At 45.9% G+C, this 26,935-nt stretch overlaps 1 protein-coding gene across 6 annotated transcripts in view; it reads left to right on the plus strand.

Annotated features, from left to right (window-relative positions):
* The window catches only part of SUPT5H (SPT5 homolog, DSIF elongation factor subunit), a 33,296-nt gene extending 14,473 nt beyond the window's left edge, over window positions 1-18,823 (plus strand). For 3 of the 6 annotated variants that reach the window (XM_018576938.1, XM_018576935.1, XM_018576939.1), the window contains 20 exons: window positions 1,015-1,266; window positions 2,282-2,371; window positions 3,145-3,215; window positions 3,297-3,402; window positions 4,524-4,617; window positions 6,259-6,395; window positions 8,042-8,197; window positions 9,822-9,968; window positions 10,975-11,121; window positions 11,212-11,337; window positions 11,439-11,520; window positions 11,603-11,728; window positions 12,031-12,133; window positions 13,820-13,947; window positions 14,053-14,158; window positions 14,434-14,592; window positions 15,498-15,666; window positions 16,036-16,239; window positions 16,836-16,931; window positions 18,534-18,823. In XM_018576938.1, the coding sequence (XP_018432440.1) occupies window positions 1,015-1,266; window positions 2,282-2,371; window positions 3,145-3,215; window positions 3,297-3,402; window positions 4,524-4,617; window positions 6,259-6,395; window positions 8,042-8,197; window positions 9,822-9,968; window positions 10,975-11,121; window positions 11,212-11,337; window positions 11,439-11,520; window positions 11,603-11,728; window positions 12,031-12,133; window positions 13,820-13,947; window positions 14,053-14,158; window positions 14,434-14,592; window positions 15,498-15,666; window positions 16,036-16,239; window positions 16,836-16,931; window positions 18,534-18,674 (2,640 nt within the window). In that variant the 3' untranslated portion in view covers window positions 18,675-18,823. Of the gene's footprint in view, window positions 1-1,014; window positions 1,267-2,281; window positions 2,372-3,144; window positions 3,216-3,296; window positions 3,403-4,523; window positions 4,618-6,258; window positions 6,396-8,041; window positions 8,198-9,821; window positions 9,969-10,974; window positions 11,122-11,211; window positions 11,338-11,438; window positions 11,521-11,602; window positions 11,729-12,030; window positions 12,134-13,819; window positions 13,948-14,052; window positions 14,159-14,430; window positions 14,593-15,497; window positions 15,667-16,035; window positions 16,240-16,835; window positions 16,932-18,533 lie in introns of all 6 variants that reach the window. The other 3 variants (XM_018576940.1, XM_018576941.1, XM_018576937.1) reach the window with 2 other exon arrangements.
* Window positions 18,824-26,935: the final 8,112 nt, after the last annotated feature.

Consider the following 26,935-nt stretch of genomic DNA (forward strand, 5'->3'; position numbering starts at 1 on the left):
GGCTCTGCCTCTAGATAGGCAGAGCCAGCTGTCACTCACGCAGCTGGGCGGATCTCGACATCGATGTCAGGATCCGCTGCGGCGTCTCAGTATACCGCGAACTGTAGCTCGCGGTATACTGAGCTTAGGGTAACGGGAGGACGCTAGTTTGTGTCCTCCCGTTACCCTAGGGAGAACTATGGGGAAAAGCCCTGACCCCATAGTTCTCCTTTTAAGTCATGAGATGTCATTGTATAAAAGAAACTACAAATAGAATTTGCATTCCTAAAATGTTAATATTTTAAGACTATCCCATTCATGGGTTGTTCCAAAAAAAAGACCAGATGTAATTTAATATTTTTACATTTCTAAATAAGTCTTTCTCAAACACTTTGCCATTGCCTCGTATTTTCTAAGCCAGCACAGGAACCCCACCTTCATCAGGGAAAACAAAGAATAAATAAAGGTGCCCATGCACTGGTCGAATTTCAGCTGGTTTTTAATGTACGGGCCAAAATTGTGTGTGGGGCTGTCGACTCCCTTTCACCTGGCATTCCTCGATCAGCTGATCGAAGGAACCTGCTGGAAAATCTTTGTGTGATCAGCCCCAGCAGCCAATGAGCTGCCCGCTCTGATCGGGGTATTCGGACAGGGGACACCTGTCAGAATACAATGCAAACAGCGGCAATTCATCGATCAACACGCTGTTTGTGGTGTTCGAGGAATCGCATCAATTTTTTTTTTTTGTTCAGCCCGCGGGTTGAATGTAAAAAATTGACAGGTGTATGGCCAGCTTAAGAAAGATAACAGATACATTTATTGCATGCAGACTTTGTTACTCCAGTTTTATTAAAAATAAGTAATTTGCATTAAAAAGCATCTAGTTCTAGGATGAAAAAACTGCTCCAAGCTTAAAAGTCTTTATAGTTTTCTAAAAGTGTTCAGTTCTATTAAATTAAACACTCAATTTCATCCATTGCTGCTTACTGCCTAACTTCTGTTCTCATTCCATCTCTGCTGTCTTCTGTTTAACAGCCACTTCAGATCAAATCTGTGGTCGCACCAGAACACGTCAAAGGCTACATCTACATTGAGGCCTACAAGCAAACTCATGTCAAGCAAGCCATTGAAGGAGTGGGTAACCTGCGCATGGGCTTTTGGAACCAGCAGATGGTGCCCATCAAGGAAATGACTGATGTCTTGAAGGTGGTGAAAGAGGTCACAAATCTCAAACCTAAGTCTTGGGTCCGGCTTAAAAGAGGCATCTACAAGGACGACATTGCCCAGGTGATTATCAAATGTGTCTTAATAATGTCAGCGATGGAACTCCATATAGTCTTTCGACACTGCAAAGTGTTACACTCCAATTTCTCCATGAATAGGGAAAAGCACACAATTGTAGATTTGGAACAAAGCTGCAGATTCTGTGTTTTTTTTCTAGTCAGTCTTTACTCGCCTATATTTTTTCTGATCCATAAAACATCCCTTCTTGCAATTTTATCCTTTTATTTTTTACACAGGAAATTTATAAACCACCACCATGATGAAAATACCTTCAGGCACTCTGTTAAATCAAGCTTTATTTTATTTTATTGTATTGTAAGATGTTGCTTCCTTGCTAGCAAGTAAGATTTGGCAGTGTTCCAGGCCAGCGAGGGTGCAATTGCATTGGGGACATAAAAACGTCTCCTTGTGACAAGGAATTACCTATCTGGCATGGCCCTTAAAAGAGAACTATGGGGTAATCTTTTTATCCCATTGTTCTTTTTAGGGTCACTGGAGGACATATTCTAACGTCCTCTTGTGACCCAAAGCTCAGTATTGCCCGCTACATACTGAGAGCGCACAGCCGGGACAGATCCTGACAAAACTGTTGAGATTCACCCAGCGGGCTCTAACTATCTAGAGGCAGTGCCCGCTCCCTCCACTGTCCGTTCCTCCAGTCAGTGTTAGAGGAACGGGGAGGGGAGGGGGGGAATCCCTGCGGGGAGCGATGACTATCTCTGCAGGGAGATGATCGGGAAATGAGCAAGCGACTGTATGTGTTCGCTCACTTCCCAATCTATAGGGCAGACGTGTGACAGTTTCTTTGTCACCTGTCGACTCGAACTATGAGGATGAGTGTAAATCACTCACCTCATAGTTCTCCTTTTAAGTGCTGGACTTCTTTTGTTTGAATGGTAATTTGAAGATTCGGGGGTTTTAAGTTGTAGGGCTTACAGGGCAGAATGCAGTGAATTTGTTTTGAAATAAAGTCCTTCTTTGTAGTAATAACAGATAATAAATCATTGTCTTTTTACAGGTTGATTACGTAGAGCCCAGCCAGAATACCATCTCTCTGAAAATGATTCCTCGCATTGACTATGACCGCATTAAAGCACGCATGAGTCTGGTAAGCGGAGTTGCTTGCTAGTGGCTACGCTACGTTTCAGTACTGTGTGTATAGTATGACAAACGTGACATGAACTTATATTTTCTTGCTCTCTAATAGCTGTGTATTAGATGTAATGTTAAATGGTGGTCAATTGGCATAAAATACCTATTCAGTGACCATAAAGAGTTCTTGTTTGCAATATTTTTAATTCATAAAAATATTAGTTTACATTTAAACTATTAGAAGCCAGCCTACCAAAGTGGTATTTTATTTCATGAGTCCAGCTGTGAGATCTTGGCACCAAAGTTGCCCACTTCACCCACCTGGCAGCAGCCTGTATATGAAGTTGTCATGTTTGTGTTGAAAGCTACAAAAACGTTGAGCCTTCAGGACTTTGCCCCACAATCACCTTAACTCTATTTGGGGGATCGTGATGGTCATGAAGTCCCTGGGAGATCACAGAATCTAGCAAGAAAGGCCAACCCATAAAGGTCCAACATGACTCGGACATTGGCATTTATTGCCCATATTCTTCCTTCCAGATAGTCTGCATCAAACAATTTGGTACATGGTACTGCACTGCAGATTTTTTGTGTGTTTTTGTATTCGGTGTCTCCTTGGGGTATCTTTTTTACGTCCTGTGCTGGTGACAATGGTCACTGTAGCAGGAAGTGAGGGTATATTTTAGGTGAGGAATAAGAAAGCAATGGAAAGCTAACTAAGTTTCTAACCTTTCTTTTGCTTGCCTAGATTGGCTAGCACTTTGTCACTTTTTTCATCCTGCTTTACAGAAAGATTGGTTTGCTAAGAGGAGGAGGTACCGAAGGCCTCCGCAGAGACTGTTCGATCCAGAGAAGATCAGGTGAGGATCTTGGCTTATAAAGAGAGATTATACACTAGTAATCTGTGATTTGCACTAATAAGTCATTTCTTGTTCTGGCAGATCGCTCGGAGGAGACGTTTCCTCTGATGGAGATTTCCTTATTTTTGAGGGGAATCGTTATAGTCGTAAAGGTTTTCTCTTCAAGAGCTTTGCAATGTCTGCTGTGGTAGGTTATTTACTTAACTGTGACAAACCATCTTCATTACCTAGTCTGTCGGATATAATACAAATAATGCTACTCTCATGGTAGACACTTTTGGATTTCCATTCATGGAGCCTGTAGCCGTTCTACTTTTGTCACCCAGTTAAATAGAGGTTCCCTTACTTCTTACCACTTGTCAATACTGTGAAGTCCTTCCTGTGCAGAGATCTCTGCATCAGTACACTGGAATTGAAGGGTGCCATGATGAAACCCTACATTTATAGTATTTCCTTAATCTTCTGGGTTGTTCCATCCAGGAGACAGAACCTCTTGTGATGGAGAAGAGGTACTGTGTGGGAAAGCTTCTGATCGAAGCTGAGTATTGCAACCTAAGTTGCACTTATCCCCTTTAACAGCACGTCTGCAGGTTTGTTAAAGAAGCATATTTATTTATATAGCATATTTGTATAAAGCAGTGAATGTGACTTGCACCAAACATTAACGTTTGGTGAATCAACCATTGTCATATAAAACGCATGCACCAGGAAGATTCACCTGCAGTGTATGTCAGATTCAGTGCTATATAAATATGCCTTTTATTTGTGTTCCGTGGGTGACATTACCTAGGTTGCATTCGACCTGCTTTACTTTTTCATTCATGGGAAAGTAAGAGCAAAGCGGGTCACAGCTGATCCTTGTGAGATCTGTTTTGGCTACTTCAAAAGTTCCTCAGTCGCAGACGAAAAGCAGATCAGCTTGTACCTGTGCTAGGAATGCATTACTCAGACACACTAAATATATGAACACCGGCACTCCAATAGCAAATCAAATACGTCTGTTTATTGAAGTATGAGCAGCATAATGTGATACACTCAATGCATTAGATAGACGTATTTGATATGCTATTGGCGTGCCCATATATTTAATTTGTCATTTATTACGGTTGCCAGCCATCAACAGCCACAGGACCCACCCTTATTATTCGGGAAACAGCGGTTTTAAGTGCAATGGGTATGGACTTTACTCAGACACATGAGACATGAAGTTGTTCAAAGAAAAACCCAGCCTGCAGAAACAAAGCCCATCTACACAAGGCTTTAAGTGTTATGTACAAAATAGTTCACTGCACTCTCTCTCCTTTACAGATTACAGATGGAGTGAAGCCAACTCTCTCTGAATTGGAGAAATTTGAAGATCAGCCAGAAGGGGTTGACTTGGAGGTGGTAACAGAATCAACAGGTAATGGCGGGTTATGTAAATGCCTTTTTTCCTCCCCTCGGCTTCGTTTTGAGAGCTGCACATGCTGCCACTCCCTATCTTTCTTTTATTTCATTAAAAAGTAATCTGAAAAACTGAATCATGACAAAGCATACTCAATGAATGTGCATGCCCCCTAGGCTAGGTCACAGTTGGCTGAGGTAGAACATGCACATCTAGAAGGTTAATTTTATATAGGCTCCATCTACCATCGGCACATATGCTTTTGAGCATGATGTCAGACATTTATTCATGGCATGTACTGTTTAAGCAAAAGGATTATGACTGAGTATGGTGTAAGGTTTCGGCATTAAAATTAACTTTTAGTTTTGCCTTGCTTAGGCAGAACACTGGTTCTCTTTAAGCTGGCCACACGTGAAGATGAGCAGCATTCTTAGGGAATGTTTTACTAGTTCTAAATGACTCGAGAAGCAGAGTATCAATTAGACTATATTGTGTACACATTAAATTACTATGATGTATTGGGTAGGGATGCACAGATACCGGTATTTTGGTATCGAGTACCAATATTTTTTTTTGGTACTCGCCAATACCGAGTACCGGAAGTCCCATTCAGGAAGCCAGGCGGTGTGTAATGACTATCCACCTGGCTTCCTGATTAGCAGGGAAGCCGTCTCCATGCTTCTTGTCACTAGGAGACAAAGCATGGAGAAGGCTTTCTGGCCATTCAGGAAGCCGGGCGCTGGATAATGAGGCGGCGCCCAGCTTCCTGATTTGCCGGGAAGCCGGCTCTATGCTCCCTTGTCATGAGGTGACGAGGGAGCATGAAGCCGGCTTCCCGACCAATCGGAAAGACGGGCGCAGCGTCATTACACGGAGCCTGGCTTCCTGATTGGCTAGCTTCTGACCAATCGGGAAGCCGGCTCCATGCTCTCGTCACAAGTGACGAGAGAGCATGGAGCCGGCTTCCCGGCCAATCAAGAAATCGGGCAGAGTGTAATGACGCTCTGCCCGGCTTCCTGATACCCGGAAGTATCCGTCTAGGCATCGGAAACATTTGGGCGAGTACGAGTACTCGCCCAAATACTCTGCATCAGCACCGATGCTAGTATCGGTATCGTTGCATCCCTAGTAACGGGAGCTAGAAAACCTAGAATCAATACAAGGGTTGTGCACATGTGCCACGAAGACAGGTGGATGAGCGTGTGCCACGAACATAAGTGACTGATGTTTTCATTTTGCAGTAGCACTGTTACAGGCTACCATCTCCTTTTCTAGCTGTGCCTTAGTGAAACGTCTATATACTTTTTATCATGTCATAATAGATTAGAATAGGAGATGGTGAGCTTTTCACATATTGTGGTACATAGTCTCAGCACGTCCTGTTTACCTTTTGAGATTATTGGGACTGATACTCCTTACAGAAACAGATCACGGAGATATATTTGATATAACCTATAGACTTTACTGTAAAACAGCCATAGAGACCGTAACACAAATCCAAAGACTTGCTTAGAATATGAAAACATATTTTATATTTGGGCAGGAGCCATTATAGATGTTTTGAAAGCTGCATTAGGTGTTTTTCTTTTGTTTTTTAATTCAGTGTTCCTTTTTAATAGTATTTCCTTGAGTTACAGTCCTCTGTTATGTTATGTGCAGGAAAGGAACGTGAGCACAGCCTGCAGCCTGGCGACAATGTTGAGGTCTGCGAGGGTGAGTTGATCAACCTGCAGGGTAAAATTCTCAGTGTGGACGGAAACAAAATCACCATCCTGCCCAAACACGAGGACCTTAAGGTAATTTTCCTATTTACTAAATATTGTGCGCTGTTCATTTAGCAGGATGTATATGGATGGGTGGGCTTCTAACCACAGCTCTTTAATCAATTCCTTATCTGATATTTAACCTATACAGGACTGCCAGACTTCAATAAACAACCTGGTCCTGAATTTGCTTATACCAAAGTCATGGCTGCTGCCGCAGCCATGATCTTGGTATTGTTTTTTCAGCAGGGGGAGCTTGTCCTGTATAAGTGATCTGGGCGGCTGTACAGCCAGCGATAGTGCTTTCATGAGCCTTCATCAGAAGATTCTAACAGGACTTCTCTGTGCAGAAAATAGGGACCTATAACTAAGGATGCACCTAGCTAGATACTAGTATCGATATCGGTGACGAGTATTTGGGCAAGTACTCGTACTCGCCAAAATGCTCCGATGCCTAGCCCGATACTTCCTGTATCAGGAAGCCGGACAGCACGTCATTACCCGCTGCCCAGTTTCCTGATTGGCCGGGAAGCGGCTCTATGCTCTCTCGTCACTTGTGATGAGAGAGCATGGAGCCGACTTGCCATGCAGCGTGTAATGACGCGCTGCCCGGCTTCCTGATTGGTCGGTATGCTGGCCAATCAGGAAGCCGGGCACCGTGTAATGACGCAGTGCCCGGCATTCTGATTGGCGTGGAAGCCGGTTTCATGCTCCCTCGTCATCTCATGACGAGGGAGCATGGAGCCAGCCTCCCGGCCAATCGGAACGCAGGGCGCCGCATCGTTACATGGCGCCTGGCTTCCATGATTGGCCGGCAAGACGGCTCCGGAGAGGCCCCTGGGGGTGACAGGCTGAACATGCCGAGGTAAGGAGGGACAGACTTTCTTGTTAGGACAGACTTTCTTGTTAATCGGGAAGCCGGGTGGCGAGTCTTTACACGCTGCCCGGCTTCCCAGCTAATCGGGAAGCCAGGTGGCGAGTCATTACACGCCACCCGGCTTCCTGAATGGGACTTCCGTTACTCGGTAATTGGTATCGGCGAGTACCGGGAAAAAATCATCGGTACTCTTACTCGGTGCCAAAATACCGGTATCGGTGCATCCCTACCTATAACCATGTATATAAATGCACGCACGCACATTGTATATAAATGCACGCACACACATTAATAAAAGAAAAATGCATTTTTGTTTTTTGTGCATTGGAGCTTGCAACTGCAATCAATGGATGGCAGGTGCAAAGCTCTGGCTCCTACAGCCTCCTGCCCCCTCCATACTAAGGTATGGACTTTCAGTTTCAGTGACGGGCGGAAGTGTCTGTTCTACACTTGCGTTGACATCAATCCATCGAGAAGTATAAGTCCCTCTGCAGCAGAGTAATATGGGAGTTGTAGTCTCTCCATTTCACAGGTCCTGTCAAAGGCACCAGTTTCAATGTGATTATGTTACACCCCGAATATACTGGAAGTGTAACATGGAATTTGGTCAGAAGCATGAAGTTTATCTTTACAAAAGATCTCACTACTTTAATGTTTTGGTTCCTAGAACAGATTTGAATCTCTGTTTTGCAGTACAGACATTCCTTATTTCAGGTGCTGTTAAATAGACCCATTCTTTTCCTTGTTGCCCTCTCCGCTGCCTTATGTAGGAGTCATTTTCCGGTTTGTTTCTCCATAACAGGACATGTTGGAGTTCCCAGCTCATGAGTTGAGGAAGTATTTCCGCATAGGGGACCACGTCAAGGTCATTGCTGGACGCTACGAAGGGGACACTGGGCTGCTTGTGCGAGTTGAAGATAATTTTGTGATCTTGTGCTCTGACCTCGCTATGCACGAAGTAAGTTATTTACAATATAGCCAGTCTATGTCAATACCTCGTACAGGAGGGTATAGTGCTTTTTGATGTCTTAATGACCATAAATGTTATTCCACTGTTTTACTATAGTAGTGATTTGTGTTGGGTGTGGCCCAGTTGCTTTTTGGTCAAATAACAGAATAGTTATTTACCTCCACGTGGTGCCTGGCGTCTGAAATAAACCGGACATGGCATGTTATCTGTTTGGGATTAGGGACCATACAGCAGAAGCTGAAAAGCAGTGTATGAAGTCAAACATGAGCTGTCACACTTTAAACTCCACCTTCACAGGTTTCCTCTATATATCAGTCCTTCAGTCATATTGTTTCAAGGGCAGAAAGCTCTTGCCTGTAAAAAAAAAAAGCTTTCCTTGGATAGCTCACCCTCCGCTCCCCACTGCATGGCATTGCACATCTCTGTAATTCACTAGCAATGCCCAACATAATCCAACTTCTTTCTCAATGCACAAGCAGTCATTGCAACATCTCCTGAAGTCATCTTGACAACAGGAGGTGCTGTTGCACTACCTCTAGCCTTAAGAGGAAACATTGCATGCCAGGAATTGAAGTCCGGTAGTGGCAGCGCACTTCTCCTTGGCAGTGGCAGCGCACTTCTCCTTGGCAGTGGCAGCGCACTTCTCCTTGGCAGTGGCAGCGCACTTCTCCTTGGCAGTGGCAGCGCACTTCTCCTCTCCTTGGCAGTGGCAGCGCACTTCACTTCTCCTTGGCAGTGGCAGCGCACTTCACTTCTCCTTGGCAATGAGCCGGCTTGTTCTTAGACCGGACTTTCCATCCTCTCTCTCCCTCAACAAACTAAGGTCCCATAAATATTCACGTCGGTACAGTGTGTAGATGTTGGGATCTTGAGGAACATTCCAATGCGGCTGCATATTAGGAGACAGGCTGGAGGGAGCCCTGTGACACCTGGCCGGCTCAGAGCTTCGGGTGAGTTTACCTTAATTGAATCAAAATAGAACACTTAACCCTTGCAGTGCGGGGGTAGCCACACTGCAAGGGTTAAGGAAACGTTTTCCTGGAGTTCTTCTTTAAAGGCATAGTCGGGGGGAAAAATAGTGCATTTATTATTTTTCTGCATTTGCAGCTGCAAAGCATCGCAGTGGATTGTGGGTGCAATGCTCAGGTTCCTGCAGACTCTTCCTCCCAGCCCTTTTCAATACCAAGGTACGGGAGGAAGTATTAATGGACTACAAATCTGCTGTGCTGGCAGACAGGACTAGTAGCCTCTCCATTCACCAATCCTGTGAATAGATCTGTAAATGGATGTAGCGGCTGTGCGGGCATGCCAGATTCAAAAACAGTTGTCCTCCCCCCCTGCAGACTGCTGTCATTTTTAGAATTTGGCATGAGTTGGGGATGTAACCATATTTTAGGGCGCTACCTGAAACATGATTAAAAAAAGTAAACTTGGCCTTTCTATTACCTTTTGTTTATAAAGATGGCATCTTGTAGCATCTTCTATTTGCCAGGACCTATAAATGTATAAAAGGTGCCTACAGATTCAGTTTGAATTCTATTTTTAACCCTTTCTTGCATTTCTTTACTCGGTCTTCTGTAAATTATGTGATTGTATTCTCTTCTCCATGTAGCTGAAGGTCCTCCCCCGAGATTTGCAGCTGTGTTCGGAAACAGCCTCGGGTGTGGATGTTGGTGGGCAGCACGAATGGGGAGAGCTGGTGCAACTTGACCCTCAGACGGTGGGGGTCATTGTACGCCTGGAACGAGAGACTTTTCAGGTGAGTGTCCTGGGCAGAATAAGGTTCTCAGAGACCAGGGCAACAAATGAAATATGGGAAGGAACTGATCCAGGTGCCCAGAGCTATAATTCACCATCTATCCATTCTATTCTACAAGGTCTCTGCTTCCGGGAAATGTATCATTCTGTGGGGTTTTAAGTTGTCTTAAGTCCTAAAATGTGCATTTTAATGTGTGCAAAAAAAAAAAAAAGAAGCCAAAACTGCTTTGGCAGGGCGAAGCCACATTCCAGCTTCCTGTTCTAGTGCTGGTGGATTCGGCCACCTGGTGGGAATATAGCTGCACAAAGTGAGCTCCACCAGTGTGGTCCCAACCACACTGCATGTTCTCCCCCCCAGCACATACATTGCTTTTTCCCTTGCGAGATCTGCTCTCCAATGCGCACAGCACACTTCCCAGTACATATGTCGTTTGTGAGATTAAGCCCTCATTCACATGAGAAACATGCGACCTGTAAAGATCCGTGCTGCGTGCTCCCGATATTGGAGTACGAGGCCGTACACTGCCCTACACTCACACAACCTTCACGTCCATATGGGTGCGGGTGTCTCTGCTCGGACGCAGACAGGATCCATCCTGTCAGCATACGACTACGGACACCCACACAAACGTGCAGGTCGAGTGAGCGTAGGGCGGCGTACGGCCGCGTTACCCATAGAGAAGGACAGGCTGTTGCGTGTAATCACACACAGCACCTGTCCTTCCCAGGAGCAGCCCGTCACGGCCATGCACGCAGCACGGATCTGTATGGGCTGCCCGTTTCTCGTGTGAATGAGGGCAAAAGTTTCAGCGCACACAATTCACTTTCCAGTATTCATCTCAGCTAACTCTGCAGTATGTATGCCTACACTCTGCCGTTTTTCACTGTCTCTCTTCACTCTTTGTCTGTTCCGGTCTCCTTTTTCTGTCCTTTCTGTTTTAGCTTACAAGTTTCATCATTGCCTACAAAATGTTCTTTAATTTTCCTTCTCTACTTGTGACATGTAGGTCCTTAACATGCATGGTAAAGTAGTCACAGTTAGGCATCAGGCAGTCAACAGGAAGAAGGACAATCGGTTTGCTGTTGCTTTAGATTCTGAAGAGAACAATATCCACGTGAAGGACATCATCAAGGTCATCGATGGTCCCCATTCGGTAAGAGCTCTTTCGTAGTCTGTTGACTGTGGCCACATATATCCTCTCTTTGATTTTATCAGTATAAGAATTGATTACTCCTTGCTGTAGGGGCGCGAAGGTGAAATTCGCCACTTGTTCCGAAATTACGCCTTTCTTCACTGTAAGAAGCTTGTAGAGAACGGAGGGATGTTTGTGTGCAGAACACGCTATCTGGTCCTTGCTGGAGGCTCAAAGGTAAAGCTTTTGACTGAGTTATTTTTTTTCTTGTTTTTTGTTGTTGTTTGTTTCTACTACATATTTATTCTCCTCTTCCTATAACCCCATTTCCTCCATAGCCTCGAGATGTCACAAACCTCACCTTTGGATTTGCTCCTATGAGCCCAAGAATCAGCAGCCCAGCTCATCCTGCTGCCGGAGGTATGCATCTCTTTAAAGGCCTTTTTTATTCTGGTGTATAAAAACATTCCTACAGCAACTGATTGTCCATCACCTTCCACAGCACAGAGAGGTGCTATGGCAGCAGGAGCAGGACCAGGAGGAGGTGCTGCTGGCGGCAGAGGAAGAGGCCGAAGAGACAATGATTTGATTGGTCAGACTGTCAGAATTTCTCAAGGTCCTTATAAAGGTCTGTATGAACTGGATGGTAGAAGCTATTATCCCTAACACAGTCACACAATTACTCATTCATATTCAGCCACTAGTTTTAGGGAGAAGCCAGTTTACCTTCCAGTATGTTTTTAGATTATGAGAAGAAACCAGAGAGCAGGGAGAAAAGTAAAAAAAAATTGTGAGACCATGCAGAACTCCACGTAGACAGGGTTCTTGTTGCTATTGAAATTGAACACTCAGGTGCTGCAAGACTATAGTGCTAAACCATAAACAATCATACCACCCATGCAATGATAACCTGTCTTTTTCTTCGTCCAGGCTACATCGGTGTGGTGAAGGATGCCACAGAATCCACTGCTCGAGTCGAGCTGCATTCCACATGTCAGACCATCTCTGTGGACAGACAGCGTCTCACAACAGTGTAAGTAACACATTTTGGAATCTTTCTAAGCAGCATCAGAGTGATAAAGCAGTGGTTCTCAACCTGTGTGACCTCAGGACCCACATTTGTCCTTGGTCATTAAGTCACGACCCAAGTCGCACTGCAATAGAACGCATGGCATTAGAGTTCCCCGTGTTCCGTTGAAGGCGTACGAACTGTGGGTGGGAGGTGCGTTTGGGGTACCATTTAAATTAATGGCAACACAACACAGCCCCCACACCAGAATGCACGGTAGGTGCGTTAACTACACGGTACTATGCTATTATTGCACTGTGCTAGTGTGAACGAGCCTTCAAAAACACTGACGGAGACACACAACCACAGGCACAATCTCACACACTTGCAGACATTCTCACGAACACTGCAAAAAATGTTTTTTTTAAGGTTCACCTGTAAGCAATGCATGTATGGATGGAGCTCTCACGGCCATAGCCCCATTCCATCCCATCTCAAGGTGACACTTGGCATCAGGCAGCATATTTTGAATGGCTGCTTTGCGCGAGAACTGACAGTGCTGTGCTAGGGGGAAGCAGAGGAGCCTCTCGCCTAGAAAAGTAGAAGGCATGCGGCGACCCACTTTTGGGTCATGACCCACCAGTTGAGAACCAAGGGTATAAAGGGTTTATGAGAGATCAGTATTTGAATTAGTTGCTTCTCGGATTGAGATTTTGTAGGGGCCTCTTCTCTTTAAAGGAGAACTATGGGGTCAGTGTTTTTCCCCATAGTTCACCTAAGGGTAACGGGAGGACACAAACTAGCATCCTCCCGTTACCCTAAGCTCAGTATACCGCGAGCTACAGCTCGCGGTATACTGAGACGCCGGAGCGGATCCCGACGTAGATGACGGGATCCGCCCAGCTGCGTGAGTGACAGCTGGCTCTGCCTATCTAGAGGCAGAGCCAGCTGTACCCGCCCCCTCCCCCGTCCGTTCCGCCAGTCAGCGCTGGCAGATCGGAGCGGGGAGAGGGGAATCCAGCCCCTCCCCCTGTCACGGCAGAGAGCCGTGACAGGATCGAGAGGTGAGGGAATCCGGTATGTTTTCGCTCACTTCCCGATCTACTGAGCCGACCTGTGACAGTCTCATTGTCACACGTCGGCTAGAACTATGAGGTGAGTGGAAATCACTCATCTCATAGTTCTCCTTTCAATGGGTTGTGCATTACCATAAAGGTCTATTGGAATGCAAAACACATTTTAAGCAGGTCAGATGAAAGTCGACTGCAGGAAAAAGTCACCTGTTAATGAATTCTGGATGATCTCTGCAGTGTCTCAGACAGATGCCATCGACACAAGGCCAAATGGTGGACCTGTTGAACATTTATCTAAGAATCATTGTATCTTTGTATGAACACAGTTCAGTGATTTATCTTATAAACTGGAGATCGAGATGTAAACTGAAAATCTTTTCTATAATCATTTTTTTAAATTTCTTTCTTCATTTTTTTTGTGTCCATGATTTGCTGTTGGTAGTGAACACAGGGTTGTTGCTTTTGTGGACCTTAGCATTACTATGTTGTCATTGGTGTATCTTGGGTGCTTGTTGTCAGTATTTGCTGCATGTCATTAGTGTTTGTTGATTTGATCAAGGTCTCACATAAACCATAGAAGGCTGTTTCATACAATAGCATACTTTGAATTCACAAGGACTTTTTTTTTTTCTTGCAGTGGCGCTCGTCGTGCAGGAGGAATGACTTCCACTCATGCTAGGACTCCGATTTACGGTGCCCAGACCCCTATGTACGGTACTGGATCCAGAACACCCATGTATGGTTCACAGACTCCAGTGCACGATGGTAAGTTTCTTCCCATCTGACTCTAATTTCATTCCTGTTCTTACTGTGTATATTTGTCTATGCTTCTGAAGTCTGACCCTTTTACTTATTATTGCCTTTGTACAGGAAGTCGTACACCCTACTATGGATCCCAAACACCTCTGCATGATGGCAGCCGAACCCCTGCACAGAGTGGGGCCTGGGACCCAAACAACCCCAATACCCCTTCAAGGTATCGTTTGCGTTGTCCATTTCTGCTATAGGATTTTCATGTCCCCAGCCATTGAAGAGTTCATTTGCAAACCCATCTGTCTTTCTTTCCAGTCACTAGATTCAAGCAGGCACTTGCTAGGATAGTACTGCATATGGCAGGTTTAACACTATAAAACACATAACATGCAGTTAGGCCTACTGTGTCTGTTTTTTTACCTCCTTTCAATTAATCCATGTGGTTTCTTCCTTACAAGCTTTTGAAGTAGAACGTATTTTCTTTCCCATTTACAGGGGGGCGGATGAAGAATATGACTATAGATATGATGATGAACCATCTCCGTCTCCACAAGCCTATGGAGGAACCCCCAACCCACAGACTCCAGGTTACCCAGATGTGCCATCTCCTCAGGTCAATGCCCCTTACCACCCTCAGACGCCTGGGACTCCTGCCATGTAAGTAAAGCTCAGTGACACATGTCTTTGAATGTTCTCATTTATCCAGGTCATGGTATAGCTAGAAATAGTTAAATTCAATTGGACTTTTTTTTTTAACGTTGAAGACATTTCACAGCTTATTTAAGCTGCGTCTTCAGTTCTACTAAATTTCAGGAACATACCCCAGCATCCCCATGCAATGTGTCAAAGCAGACACACTCTGATATACCTCAAAGGCAAAGTCCACCTATTAAAAAAAGAGATCCTAAATATCTTTCACTGGTCTGACATGACCAAACTGCTAAAGACAGACTAGTCTCTTGGGTAATTGACTAGCACTGATTTGGGTGCAAAGATCCTTAATTTTAAAGGGTGCATTTACCTTTAATACCATATTCGGGGTGTAACATTAAACATAGTTACATTGTGAGCTCCCCCCACCCCCCTATTTACCTGAATCTCAGGGTTCTTCTCCCCGCAGGCTCCTGAGCTTTTCAATCCTGTGGAGGAACAGATTGTATCTGCGATTCAATGATCATAGTTGCAATGTTTTACAGACTACAATGCAAAAATCTAAATGCGCATTTTTTTCTTTTATGAATATGTAGCATTTTGTTACGGTACATTTTACCTTTATGTTGATCACATTCTGGAATTTGGGCTGTGAAGTCCAGATTACTGTACCTAAAGAATCTGTCTTTTGTGAGCTTAAGTTAAACAGCATCTACCAAAATGACCTTTTATAACATTTAAAACCAGTTCTGGAAAAGGATGATAAAAGTTTGAATAGGGTTACTCTGAGGCAGCAGAGACAGTCCTTGAGAAAACACTTTGCTGGAGGCTGGCTGCTATGACATAAATAATGTTCTATTATCTGGCATCCCACCCATCTCTAATCATTGCTGTCTCATGATCTATGACAGGTACAATACGGACCAGTTCTCTCCCTATGCTGCTCCCTCACCACAAGGGTCATACCAACCTAGTCCCAGCCCACAGAGTTACCACCAAGTGGCCCCAAGTCCTGTGGGCTACCAGAACACTCACTCCCCAGCCAGCTACCACCCAACCCCATCACCTATGGCTTATCAGGTAAGTTCTAACACTGCTTCTATTGGCTGCTTGTCTATGAGCGAGAAAAGTACACCTTTATAACACTGCTATCTATAACCTTTTTGCTTGGCGCTCTTCAGTTACTCCTTTGATATGCGTTCAGCTTTTTTTCCCCTTGTTTTCACAAACCTTTACTTTGCACTGTCCTTGTTCCTGCTCACTTTTTCCAATCCAGATTGATATATATTAGACTTTGCTATAAAACCCGAGTGAAATAAAATTGTAAGCAACAGTGCATGCAAGTCATTTACAATTTGGAAGTTATCCATATCTTGAAGTGCATCAGTACATGCCATTTACTTTACTTTTTTTTTTGTAATGCTTAGTATTTCTACTTTTGTCATTTAGGCAAGTCCTAGCCCAAGTCCCATGGGCTATAGTCCTATGACCCCAGGTGCACCTTCTCCCGGTGGATACAATCCCCACACACCTGGCTCGTCTATAGAGCAGACCTCCAGTGACTGGGTCACCACAGACATTCAAGTCAAAGTGAAAGAAACCTTCCAGGACAGCCAAGTCGTGGCGCAGACAGGGATCATTCGCAGTGTCACTGTAAGTATCCCATGGCACATAAATGCTTACAGTAGAATTATGCCGTCCCATTTAAATAAATGTTCTGTAGCGCCTAATATTGGATTTGCACTTGCCGTTTTCTTGGTGCTCCTTTAACCCCTTCATGACTGAGCTTGTTTTTAGTTTCTGTTCGTAAATGACTGACACACTTTTGACAACAAATACCCGTTTACCCTGCCGGTGCAGCTTACTGCGATGGTGTGGAATCAGTGCTGCAGTGTTCCTGAATTCACAGCAAAGTTTCTGCTCTCATGTAAGCTGTGCCTGCATGTACTACAGTGGGATGAAAAAAAAAATGCAGGGGTGGCTATTGGCACTGTCACTGATGATTTACAGGCCCGTAGCTTCTCAGTCAGCCCCTGACTACACCTAGTCCTGCCCACTGCTTCCTGGATTGACAGCACTGTCTCTGTTGCTGAAATCCTCCCACTTTAAGCTGCAGTGTCCAGTAGCTGATTCAGTAGAAGCTCAGTAAATGTATGATGTACAGCATATGTTGCAGAACAGCATAGACTGCTAGCTAAGCAGGCTTCTGGTATAATCTGATTTACTTGATATATCTTTCTCGTTTTCAGGGTGGTCTCTGTTCTGTGCTGCTGCAGGACAGTGAGAAGGTGATCAGTATCTCTGGGGATCATCTGGAGCCAATCACACCCACCAAGAACAACAGGGTAAGTTGAATGTCTCCACAACAACATAAGGGCATCTGGAATCATTGTTTACCAGTATCATGTTAAAGGGTTTCGAAACCCTCTGTTTTTTTGCATATATCTACTGCTAGCAAGCCGTAGATATATGCAAAAAGTTAAAGGAAAAAAAAACCGCTTTAAAAGCGGTTTAAACTTACCCCTGTCTTTGCCGCGCGTTCCCGTCCGAAAATCCAAAACTGCTCAGGCGGCCGCAAAGCATCTTGGGGCGGCTCATGCGCAGTTCAGATTTTTGGCCGGGAGACGCGGTGAGACGCAAGGTATGTCTATGGACGCGTGCCCCCGCATGCAGACACCGTGGGACAGGAAGTGCCGGCAAGGACCGAGGAGTCGGCACTGGATCGGACACCCGCCGCAGCGCTGGAGAGAAAGCTGAAAAGGACAGGAAAGAAGAAGATGATCCGATTAAGAGACATCATGTAAGGTAAGAGCTTTAATTAAAGGAGAACTATGAGGTGAGTGATTTCCACTCACCTCATAGTTCTAAGCCGACCTGTGACAATGAGACTGTCACAGGTCGGCTCAGTAGATCGGGAGGTGAGCGAACACATACCGGGTTCCCTCACCTCTCGATCCTGTCACGGCTCTCTGCCGTGACAGGGGGAGGGGCTGGATTCCCCGCTCCGATCTGCCAGCGCTGACTAACGGATGGGGGAGGGGGCGGGTACAGCTGGCTCTGCCTCTAGATAGGCAGAGCCAGCTGTCACTCACGCAGCTGGGCGGATCCCGTCATCTAAGTCAGGATCCGCTCCAGGTGCGGCGTCTCAGTATACTGAGCTTAGGGTAACGGGAGGACGCTAGTTTGTGTCCTCCCGTTACCCTAAGGAGAACTATGGGGAAAAACACTGACCCCATAGTTCTCCTTTAACATTGGGGGGAGGGGAAAAAAAGAATTGACTTTAATGTCACTTTAAGGTTGACTACTCTAGAGTGGAAACTCTTATTGGCACAGTGCTAAACAAAATGATACGGTCTACAAAGTATCAGGGGTAGAAGTTCAAACATTAAGTCATTAGAGATTTGGAACCAAGTTTTCTTTTCTCATGCTGTATTTTTAGAACTGTACTTGGTATCATCAGGGATTAAGCCAATTCAAATATTCAATTTCCTAGCAGTTATCTGCATCTCTGTAGCCTAGCTGCAAAATGACTTGCGGGTAACATGCACATTTAGAAGGATGCTAGGGGTTGAGGGGGTGCTGCTTTTTATATCAAATATTGTCTGTTGGCCTTTCAACGCTCTTCTCAGAGCTTCATTTTACTTTTCTGTGTTACGTCATACTAAGGGTATGAACTATGCCATCTTATAAGGGTTTTCTAGTTCTCTCACTTGGCATTTCCCTATGCAATGAACCTGCTCTATTGTGTAGAATTATTGACCAGTGAAAGCAGCTACTTGTAGGCCTAGATGTCAGTGCAAGTTACATTTTTAGTAGCCCTGACTGGCAGCCCACAGAAGCTCAGAATAGAGCAGCTCGGAGAAGGCTGCATGCACATCCAAATGTAGCACTGGTCACCAGCTCCTAAATTGTCTGCTGTTGACTGAGTCTGTCTCTCCTCTTCACAGGTGAAAGTCATTTTAGGGGAGGACCGCGAGGCAATGGGCATTCTTCTCAGTATAGACAATGATGATGGAATTGTACGTATGGACCTGGATGACCAGCTCAAGATTCTGAATTTGCGCTTCCTGGGGAAGCTGGAGTCCTGAAGCCCCTGGCAGTTACTTTTGTCCCGGTAGAATGCGCCTCCCTTCACCTCAGCAGATTCCTGACAGCAGAGTTTAGACCCGGCTCTTTGCAACCCCTGAAAACAAACTTTTTAACCAGGACGATAGGAGTTACAGTATACCTGGTTCTCTCATTCTGCTCTTACTTTACATCTTCTCTTACAGCAGATAGAAATTCATGTATGTCACTTTCAAAGTTTGTGTTTTTAATTTTCCATATCACCTGTTTTCTGGTATATCAGATCATCTTGTGTTATCTCAAGTGGGTGATCCACTGTGTAATATTTATATAGTGCAGTCAATAAACCAGAGGAAAGGTATGCGTGTGTGTGTGTGTCAAAATTTGCAGTAGACACAAGTGCTACCACGGGCCCCTTGGACCTGGCAAAAAGTCAGGTGCAGTGTGTTGTACCCAAAACAAGCTGAGCAAATTCCCAGGTGGGGATATTAATGGGATTATGCCCAGAGTGTGGGAGATCTCAGGAAATTGCTGTACACAGGATGAGTGTGGACTACAGAGGAATTTGCAGGAAAACTTGGGAGGATAAACATGCTGACCTTAAAGCTAAGGTACCTTGTGAGTCCATTGACCTGGCACAGGTATACTGATCAGGAGTTCTGACTTAAAGGAGAACTATGAGGCGAGTGAAAATCACTCAGCCTCATAGTTCTAGCCGACATGAGACAATGAAACTGTCACAAGTCGGCTCAATAGATCGGGGAGTGAACACATACCGTCGCTCGCTCACTTTTTGATCTATCCCTGTAGAGAGCCGTGACTGTCACTCACGGCTCCCTGCAGGGATTCCCCCCGCTCCGATCCTTCAGCGCTGACTGGCGGAATGGACGGGGGAGGGGGCAGACACAGCTGGCTCTGCCTCTAGATAGGCAGAGCCAGATGTCGATCCTGCAGCTGGGCGGATCTCAACAGTAATGTCGGGATCCGTCCCGGCTGCCGCGTCTTAGTATACCGCGGGCTGTAGCTCGCAGTATACTGAGCTTAGGGTGACGGGAGGACGCTAGTTTGTGTCCTCCCGTTACCCTTAGGAGAACAATGGGGAAAAGCCCTGACGCCATAGTTCTCCTTTAACTTGTCTGCATGCTTGTTCCAGGTCAGAGACTCTTCATATTGAAGCCAAAGAAATCCAGGCAACCAGTTTTTTCAGAGAGTGAGCAATGGAAGCTTTGGGTTTTCTCTCCTCACAAGTTTCCCTTAATAATACTCTTCCTGTGTTGCAGGTGTTAGATGAACAGACTGGAGTGCTCATAGAAACTGAAAAACACAAGCATAGAGCGCACCGACATAGTGTAGCAAATCTTTGTTCCATGAAATAAAAAGGAATCATGCACTCGCAAGTAGAAACCTTGCACAAGAATTCTATATGAGGGAAAGACATGGAACTAGGAAAGCCCTGCAAGACCACCCGGGTGGATGTGCCACTGCAGTGTGGAGCTAGAGGTCCAATGTGTAGAACAAGTGCCTCTCGCCCAATCTTCCATTTCCACTCTCTTCACCGTCAATTCAGCCTCCTTGTATGTGTGCAAATGTAAGGAACGTTTATCCCTTTCATCAGCCTTCAAATGATCTTCCTGAATTACACCTCTCATTCTCAAATTTGGAGATTTCCAGATTTCAATCCTCAGCTGATATGCTCTTTATAAACCCAGTCACAAAACTGCTGCAAGGTGAGGCACTGAATGTGACCTGGTATCGGCCTCTGGCAGTCCAGTACAGCAGGACTTGATTTGGTCCCATCATCCTCAGGAGGACAACATTGTAAGGTTGTCACTGGAACATGAGTAGAGGAGAAATCTACCAATGGGGATGCTTGTCCTGGTGACAACTGTTTGGGGTGGGATTTTGAAGTGTCTGGGGACAGGAAGTGCAGGGAAATCTCCACGATTTGAGACAATGCAATAAAGACCTAAAAGGTTCTGCCACTTCCATGTTCTGTGGGTTTTGGCTGGAGCTGCACTTTATATTTAGTATAGTCTTGTAGAGAGGTCCAGGATCTGGCTGTGCTGTGTGGCAAAGACATCTGGATCAGGAAGACTGCCTGAACATAATTACAAACCCTTTGACAGGTGAAAACCATGACAATGACCTTTTCTTATTTGCTCCCTTTTGGTCTATTAAATATACCAGTGCAAGTGTTTTGTTATCTCTTCAATACGATACAAAAAAACTGTTGATCATGCCAGGAATCCAGGTAGCTCCTCACTTCCTGTACTGTCTGGCTGTTTTACCCTGAAATCTCATCCCTACATAGTTCACCTTTTGTGGACTACAGAACAACTCCCTCCTATGTTATGGAGAGGGGGGTGTTCTGTGTTTCTGACACATTTCTTGTCCTAGGGTGACAATGCTGATCTTCCATGGAAACAAGTGTCTGAGCGTTGTTACCCTAGGACAGGAAATGTTACTGGCAGGGTCATCATGTTAAAGAGAGAAAAAGCTACTGCCGCCACCACATCTAAGGACTGGTATGCTGCCATTTTTATATTTCTTTTTTAATCATTCATTGAGGGACACAGGATCACTAGAATTTAGAACATTGGGTTGTACTGCTGTCTTTAGGAGGGATTGGCCTGTGGCAAACAAATAGCCATTGGTCAGCCAGGTATAATCCCTCCCACTGCCATGATGCTGCAGGCGGGAGGACATCTTTTCTCCCTTTTTCTAGATATATTTACTTTTATGAAGACTAGTTTTCTGTCAACCGAGATTCTATGTTAGATGAGACTTGGCACCACCTTGGAGGTCATACCGTGACCTCTCTTGCCTGGGGATCATGGATCTAGCCTGTCATGTGACCTTCATTCCCTGGGCTCTGTTTGTGGTGCTCCCCAGACACCTCGTGTGCTGCAGACTGCTTTACAGGTACAGGGCCATGACACACCTGCTGGTGTAATCCTGATCCCTGGAGACGCCCCGGGGAGGGAGTATGTATGCATCAGAGGTGAAGAATTCCTGGAATGTGATATGTTTACTGGCTTCTGCATATGGCGCTCTGCAGTACTTACTTAATTACTTTGTTTACTTGTTAGCCGCAGAATGCTCTCCAGTAGGGATGAGCCGAGAGTTCGATTCAAAACATGAGTTGGAATCGAACATCGGCAGTTCGAGCGCACGCCGAACTTTATGGGATGTTCTCGGTTTGTTCGACCGCGGACATTCCATAATGCAAAATGCCCACTGAAGCTCTGATTTGTTAAAGTCTTGCACCTGACCACTGGTCAGGTGCAAGACTTTGCCCAATCAGGGCTCAGCAGAGGAGAGGGCTGAAGGAGAAAGTTCTCTATCAGATCCCCCAATGCTGATTGACAGCAGGCAGTGGGTGGGTGTAATAGCCAGCTTGCTATTGGCTATTGCATTTTACAATATCCAATAGCAGGCTGGGTATGGCTCCCAGCCGGCAATGAAGAGGAGGCAGGGGGGCGGGGCAGAGGAGCCTCGGCCGGATCCGATAAGAAGCTGATGGACCAGGGGACCGGAGGCCGGGACAGCAACGGAGGTACGGGGGGCAGCGAAGGCATGCAGCCTTCTGTGTCCCCGCTGTCTCTGCCAACACAGGCTGCCGGTACATTTAGGAGAACTGTGGACCCGGTTCATAAGCACGGAATGTCCGTAACCCGGGGACTGCCTGCATAAGCCCTCTTAAAGGGGGCATTCATTTTCGAACGTTCGACCCCCAAACCCCCCCCCCCCCCCCCCCCCCATTCACTTGCATTGAGTTCGAGTTCCTATTCAAACTTTTCGGCCATTCGAATACGAACCGAACACGGGGGTTTTCGACTCATCGCTACTCTCCAGGCCTGAGACCTGGTAAATTTGGGTCTTTATCCCTTTATGAGCTTGGCACATTATTCCCGCTATCCCCAAATGGGTTCTTGCACTGGAGAATGACATGCTGCATCATTAACATCTATGTCACCAGGGCCGCCGTCAGGGGGGGTACGGCCGACACTCAAGGGGCCCGCGAACCTTACCTGGGTCCCGCAGCACTGGAGGAATCCGGGGCCCGCACACTCCATATCGTAACCTCGGATGCTGTGCGAGCCTCCGGTGTCCCCCCCTGTGTCCACTGCACATTAGGTTTTTAAAAATGGCTGCCGCGAGTAGCGGCGGCCATCTTTAACCCTGGCAAGTGCCCACATCCCATTTAATATATTGCTGAAACGGCAATATATTAAATGAAAATGCTGACCTTAATGAAAACCTCAAAAAACTACAATATCAAAAATTTTAGAGCAGTGGTGGCGAACCTTGGCACTCCAGCTGTTCCAAAACTACAAATACCAACATGCATCTGCCTCTGGGAGTTATATCTGTGGCTGTCAGAGCCTTGCAATTCCTCATGGGACTTGTAGTGACAAAACAGCTGGAGTGCCAAGGTTCGCCACCACTGTTTTAGAGTGTAAGCTCCTCTGTGCAGAGACTAATGTGACTGGCTCAGTGTGGCGGGGGGTCCCCAGGCCTAAAGCTGTGTACGGGGCCCCAAAATTTCTGATGGCTGCCCTGCATGTCACGCACACTCCTACTTACCTCTACTCTCCTTTATAGTGTGTGGTAGTTTCTACCACCTTTCTTCTCAGCAAGGGTCACAGGTTTACCACGGTTTGCCCTTGCTGCCTAGGAGAGACCCAATCCCTTCCAGCCATATAACTTTCCCTGCTTCTGTAGTGGGTTGTGAGTACCCCAGGTGCTTTTGGTGTGTATTACTTTATTGTACTGCAGTATGTCTGATCATAACGCAAAGGGAGCAGTTCTACCATTCACTCCAGCTCATGATCCTCTAGCAGCTCAGGGGCAGCCTACAATGTTCCTCACAGAGGACCTGTGCTGACAGCTTGGATCATTGTCCTCTGAGTCTTCCCCCAGCTCCCTTCTCCACTCAGTCCAGGGACGAGTTTTCTACAGCTATGCTTTATTTCATGACTGCAATCACTTACAGAGCCCAAAACCAGAGGCGTAACTAGAAACCTCAGGGCCCCGGTGCATGAAACCATGAAGGCCCCCCACCTGCTGCGGAGCATTGGCCTTCTGGGAGCTGTAGTCCCAGGAGGCAATGTCGGGGCCTCGGCGGTTACTGGGCTGGGCACTCTTCTTCCTTTCCAGGCCCCTGGGGGTATAACAATGAAGGCATGCTGGGGCTTATAGTTCAACTACAACCAGCATGCCTTCATTGTCCCTGTACACCCCTCCACATCAACCAGGGAACTACAAGTCCCATCATGCCTTAATTGTCCTTGTACACCCCCACATATAAATCACCCAGGGAACTACAAGTTCCAGCATGCAAGCCCCCTGCAGTAGTTCCCTGGGTGATATGTGAGAGTTGTACAGGGACAGTGAGTGCATGCTGGGACTTGTAGTTCCCTGGGTGATAGAAGGCTGTTTTAATTACTTTCCTCGTGAAATAGTCAGTTCCAAATTCAGCCATGTTCTATTCAATATTCTATAATGACAAGTACTTACCTCGCATGTCACGGCCCTCTCATTCTCCCAGCTGAAGGAAGCTCAAGCAGGCTGTAAAAAAAAAAGCGGCCGGGAACATCGGTCTCTCTGTAGTATCGTGACGGCTGCTGCTGGGTCCTCGCGGCCGTGTTCACTGCTGGCCCGCTCACTTCACTGCTGGCGACCGGCGCAACCCACTCCCGCTCGTCCGTCTGCCTTTGCGCTATGAGGAGCCGCTCCATCAGGCCCCCAATTGTTACTCCACTGCCGCGGTTGGGGCCCGTTCTTCCTTCCTGGGTCCCCCCCCAATTGGCGGAATGCCAGGGCACAGGTGCGCCGGAGATCGTTGCGACCCTGATGATTCCGCCACTGCCCAAAACCATCCTTACTGACCCTTCAGTTATGGACCAGTTGCAGCTCCTACCTACTACATTACCTTAGGGCCCATTCACACCACATCCAGATCATCTCCAGACCAGATTGTTTCCGAACCCAAAATGCTTCCCAATTTATCCCTATGCTATTTCTGGTCTCTGTTCACACCAGCGCAGTCCGTTCCAGACCAGAAAAATACTGCATGTCTCATTTTGTCTGGTCTGGAATGCGCTGCAACTGTAGGCAGGTTCACACCATTTTCTGGACCTGAGTCTCTTGTTTATTAATATGTAGAGGACTCTTTGGCTTACATACTGGTCTGTATGTAAGAAGCTTTGGCTCCACATGCCTTTTGACAGTGAACATTTCTTTGCACCTGAAGGCAAAAAGCATTCTTTAGTTTCTCCTGTGCTTCACCCCCTCAGGCCAAAGTCTGGGATCCAGATTTACTGTAAATTCCAGACTCCCAAATCTTCCAAGCCTATGAACAAGTCCTCCTCTCAATATGGGGTGGAGAGGCATCTATTTGCCTTTGCGGATGCCTGGACTGCCAGGTCTTCAGATACCTGGGTAACCGAGGTGGACTCCAGGGACTACAAGCTAGAGTTTTAATCTCTACCTCCACCCTGCTTCATGTCAAATCTGCCAACCTCATCGCAAAGACCAACAAATCTCCATGTTGCACAATATGGGGGAGGCCCCCACTTTCCAAAGTGGAGAGACATCTATTAGCCTTTGCGGATGCCTGGACTACCAAGATGTCATAGTAGAATACCTCAATGTTCTACTGGGAGCACTTCTGTTGTTCCTGTGGCACCGCACAGATTTGATCGCCATCAAGGTGTGATCACCCCAGTTCTTAATAGCTCTGGGGGTTTTATTCCAATCTTTTTAGCGTTCCCAAGCCTAAAAGGGGCATTCACCGGATTCTGCATTTCAAAGCTCTGATTGTCTTCAAATTTCTCATGGAATCTACCAAATCTGTCATCGCATCCCTTCAACAGGAAGACTTTCTGGTTTCTGTGGAAATCAAGGATGCTTACCTACATGTCCCCATCTCTCCTATGCATCAACAATTACTATATTTTGATGTGGGCCTCTGCACTACCTATCCCACCTCAACCTAACCACTCAACCATCACATTCTCATACAATGCATCCCCAGACAACTACCTCCTCATGTATCACCGGCCCCTTCCTTTTAGATTGTAAGCCCTCAGGGGCAGGGCCCTCTTTATCATCCTGTCTTGAATTGTATTGTGATTGTAATGTCTTCCTTATATTGTAAAGCGCTGTGCAAACTGTTGGCACTATATAAATCCTGTATAATAATAATTTGTGGCCCTGCCCTTTGGCCTCTCGACTGCACCTCCGGTATTGATGTTGCATGTCTGAATACTAGCCTGCTGCACTCTTGTGGCATCCCCATTTTGGGATACCACCGCAACCTCAGAAGGAACAGTCTATGTGGGCTCTGTCAGATGTTGCTTTGGGCAAGCAAGGCTAAATGTAGAGCAGGGAAGACACTTGTTCGACTTCAAGTGATCTCGGTAATGTCGTCAAGATCATTTGTAATAAGACTGCAGGTGCGTCCTCCCCCTGCTGTGTACCTCTCTCCTCTCTGGCCGCCTCTCTTCCAGCGTCCATTCTCCGTTCTGTTCCATGTAAACAGTGAGAGGGGAGAGCTGCACTTGCAGCCTTCTCCTCTCAGCTGTCAAAAGGTTCCAGGACACTGCGGTGTTAGAACTCCTGAATTGGAAGTGACAGCTTCAATAAAGAGAACCTGTCACCTCCAAATGCTATCAGATTTGCTTGTTAGCTCCTCTGTGATAGCAATAAAGTTAAGTGGAAAAAAATACAAATTTATAAAATAAATACAAAATTTAAAAAAATAAGTAAAACATAATAAGAAATGATAATTAAAATAAAAAGGTAAATAAAAAAATAAGGGAAAAAAATGTATAAAAATAATTAAAGGAAAAATATGAGGCTAGTGATTTTCAGGGACACCCTGTCCGATCCTCCAGTGCTGACTGGCGAAATGGACTGGGGAGGGGGCGGGCACAGCTGGCTCTGCCTCTGAATAGGCAGAGCCAGCTGTCAATCCCGCAGCTGGGTGGATCCAGACAGTATTGTCGGGATCCGACCCCGGCTGCTGCGTTTCAGTATACCGCGAACTGTAGCTCTGCCCTGAGCTGTAGCTCGCAGTATACTGAGCTTTGGGTCACGGGAGAACGCTAGTTTGTGTTCTCCTGTGACCCTTAGGAGAACTATGGGGGAAAGCCCTGACCCCATAGTTCTCCTTTAAAGTAAATAATAAGATTAAAAAAAGTAAAAGATGAGAAGATTAATAAAAATAGTGATACAAAAGTATGAAAAAAAAATTAAAAGAAAAATTAAAACTAACCCT

Source organism: Nanorana parkeri, unplaced genomic scaffold (assembly GCF_000935625.1).
Source record: "Nanorana parkeri isolate BGI_ZX_2015 unplaced genomic scaffold, ASM93562v1 scaffold80, whole genome shotgun sequence".
In the NCBI taxonomy this organism is placed as follows: Eukaryota; Metazoa; Chordata; class Amphibia; order Anura; family Dicroglossidae; genus Nanorana; species Nanorana parkeri.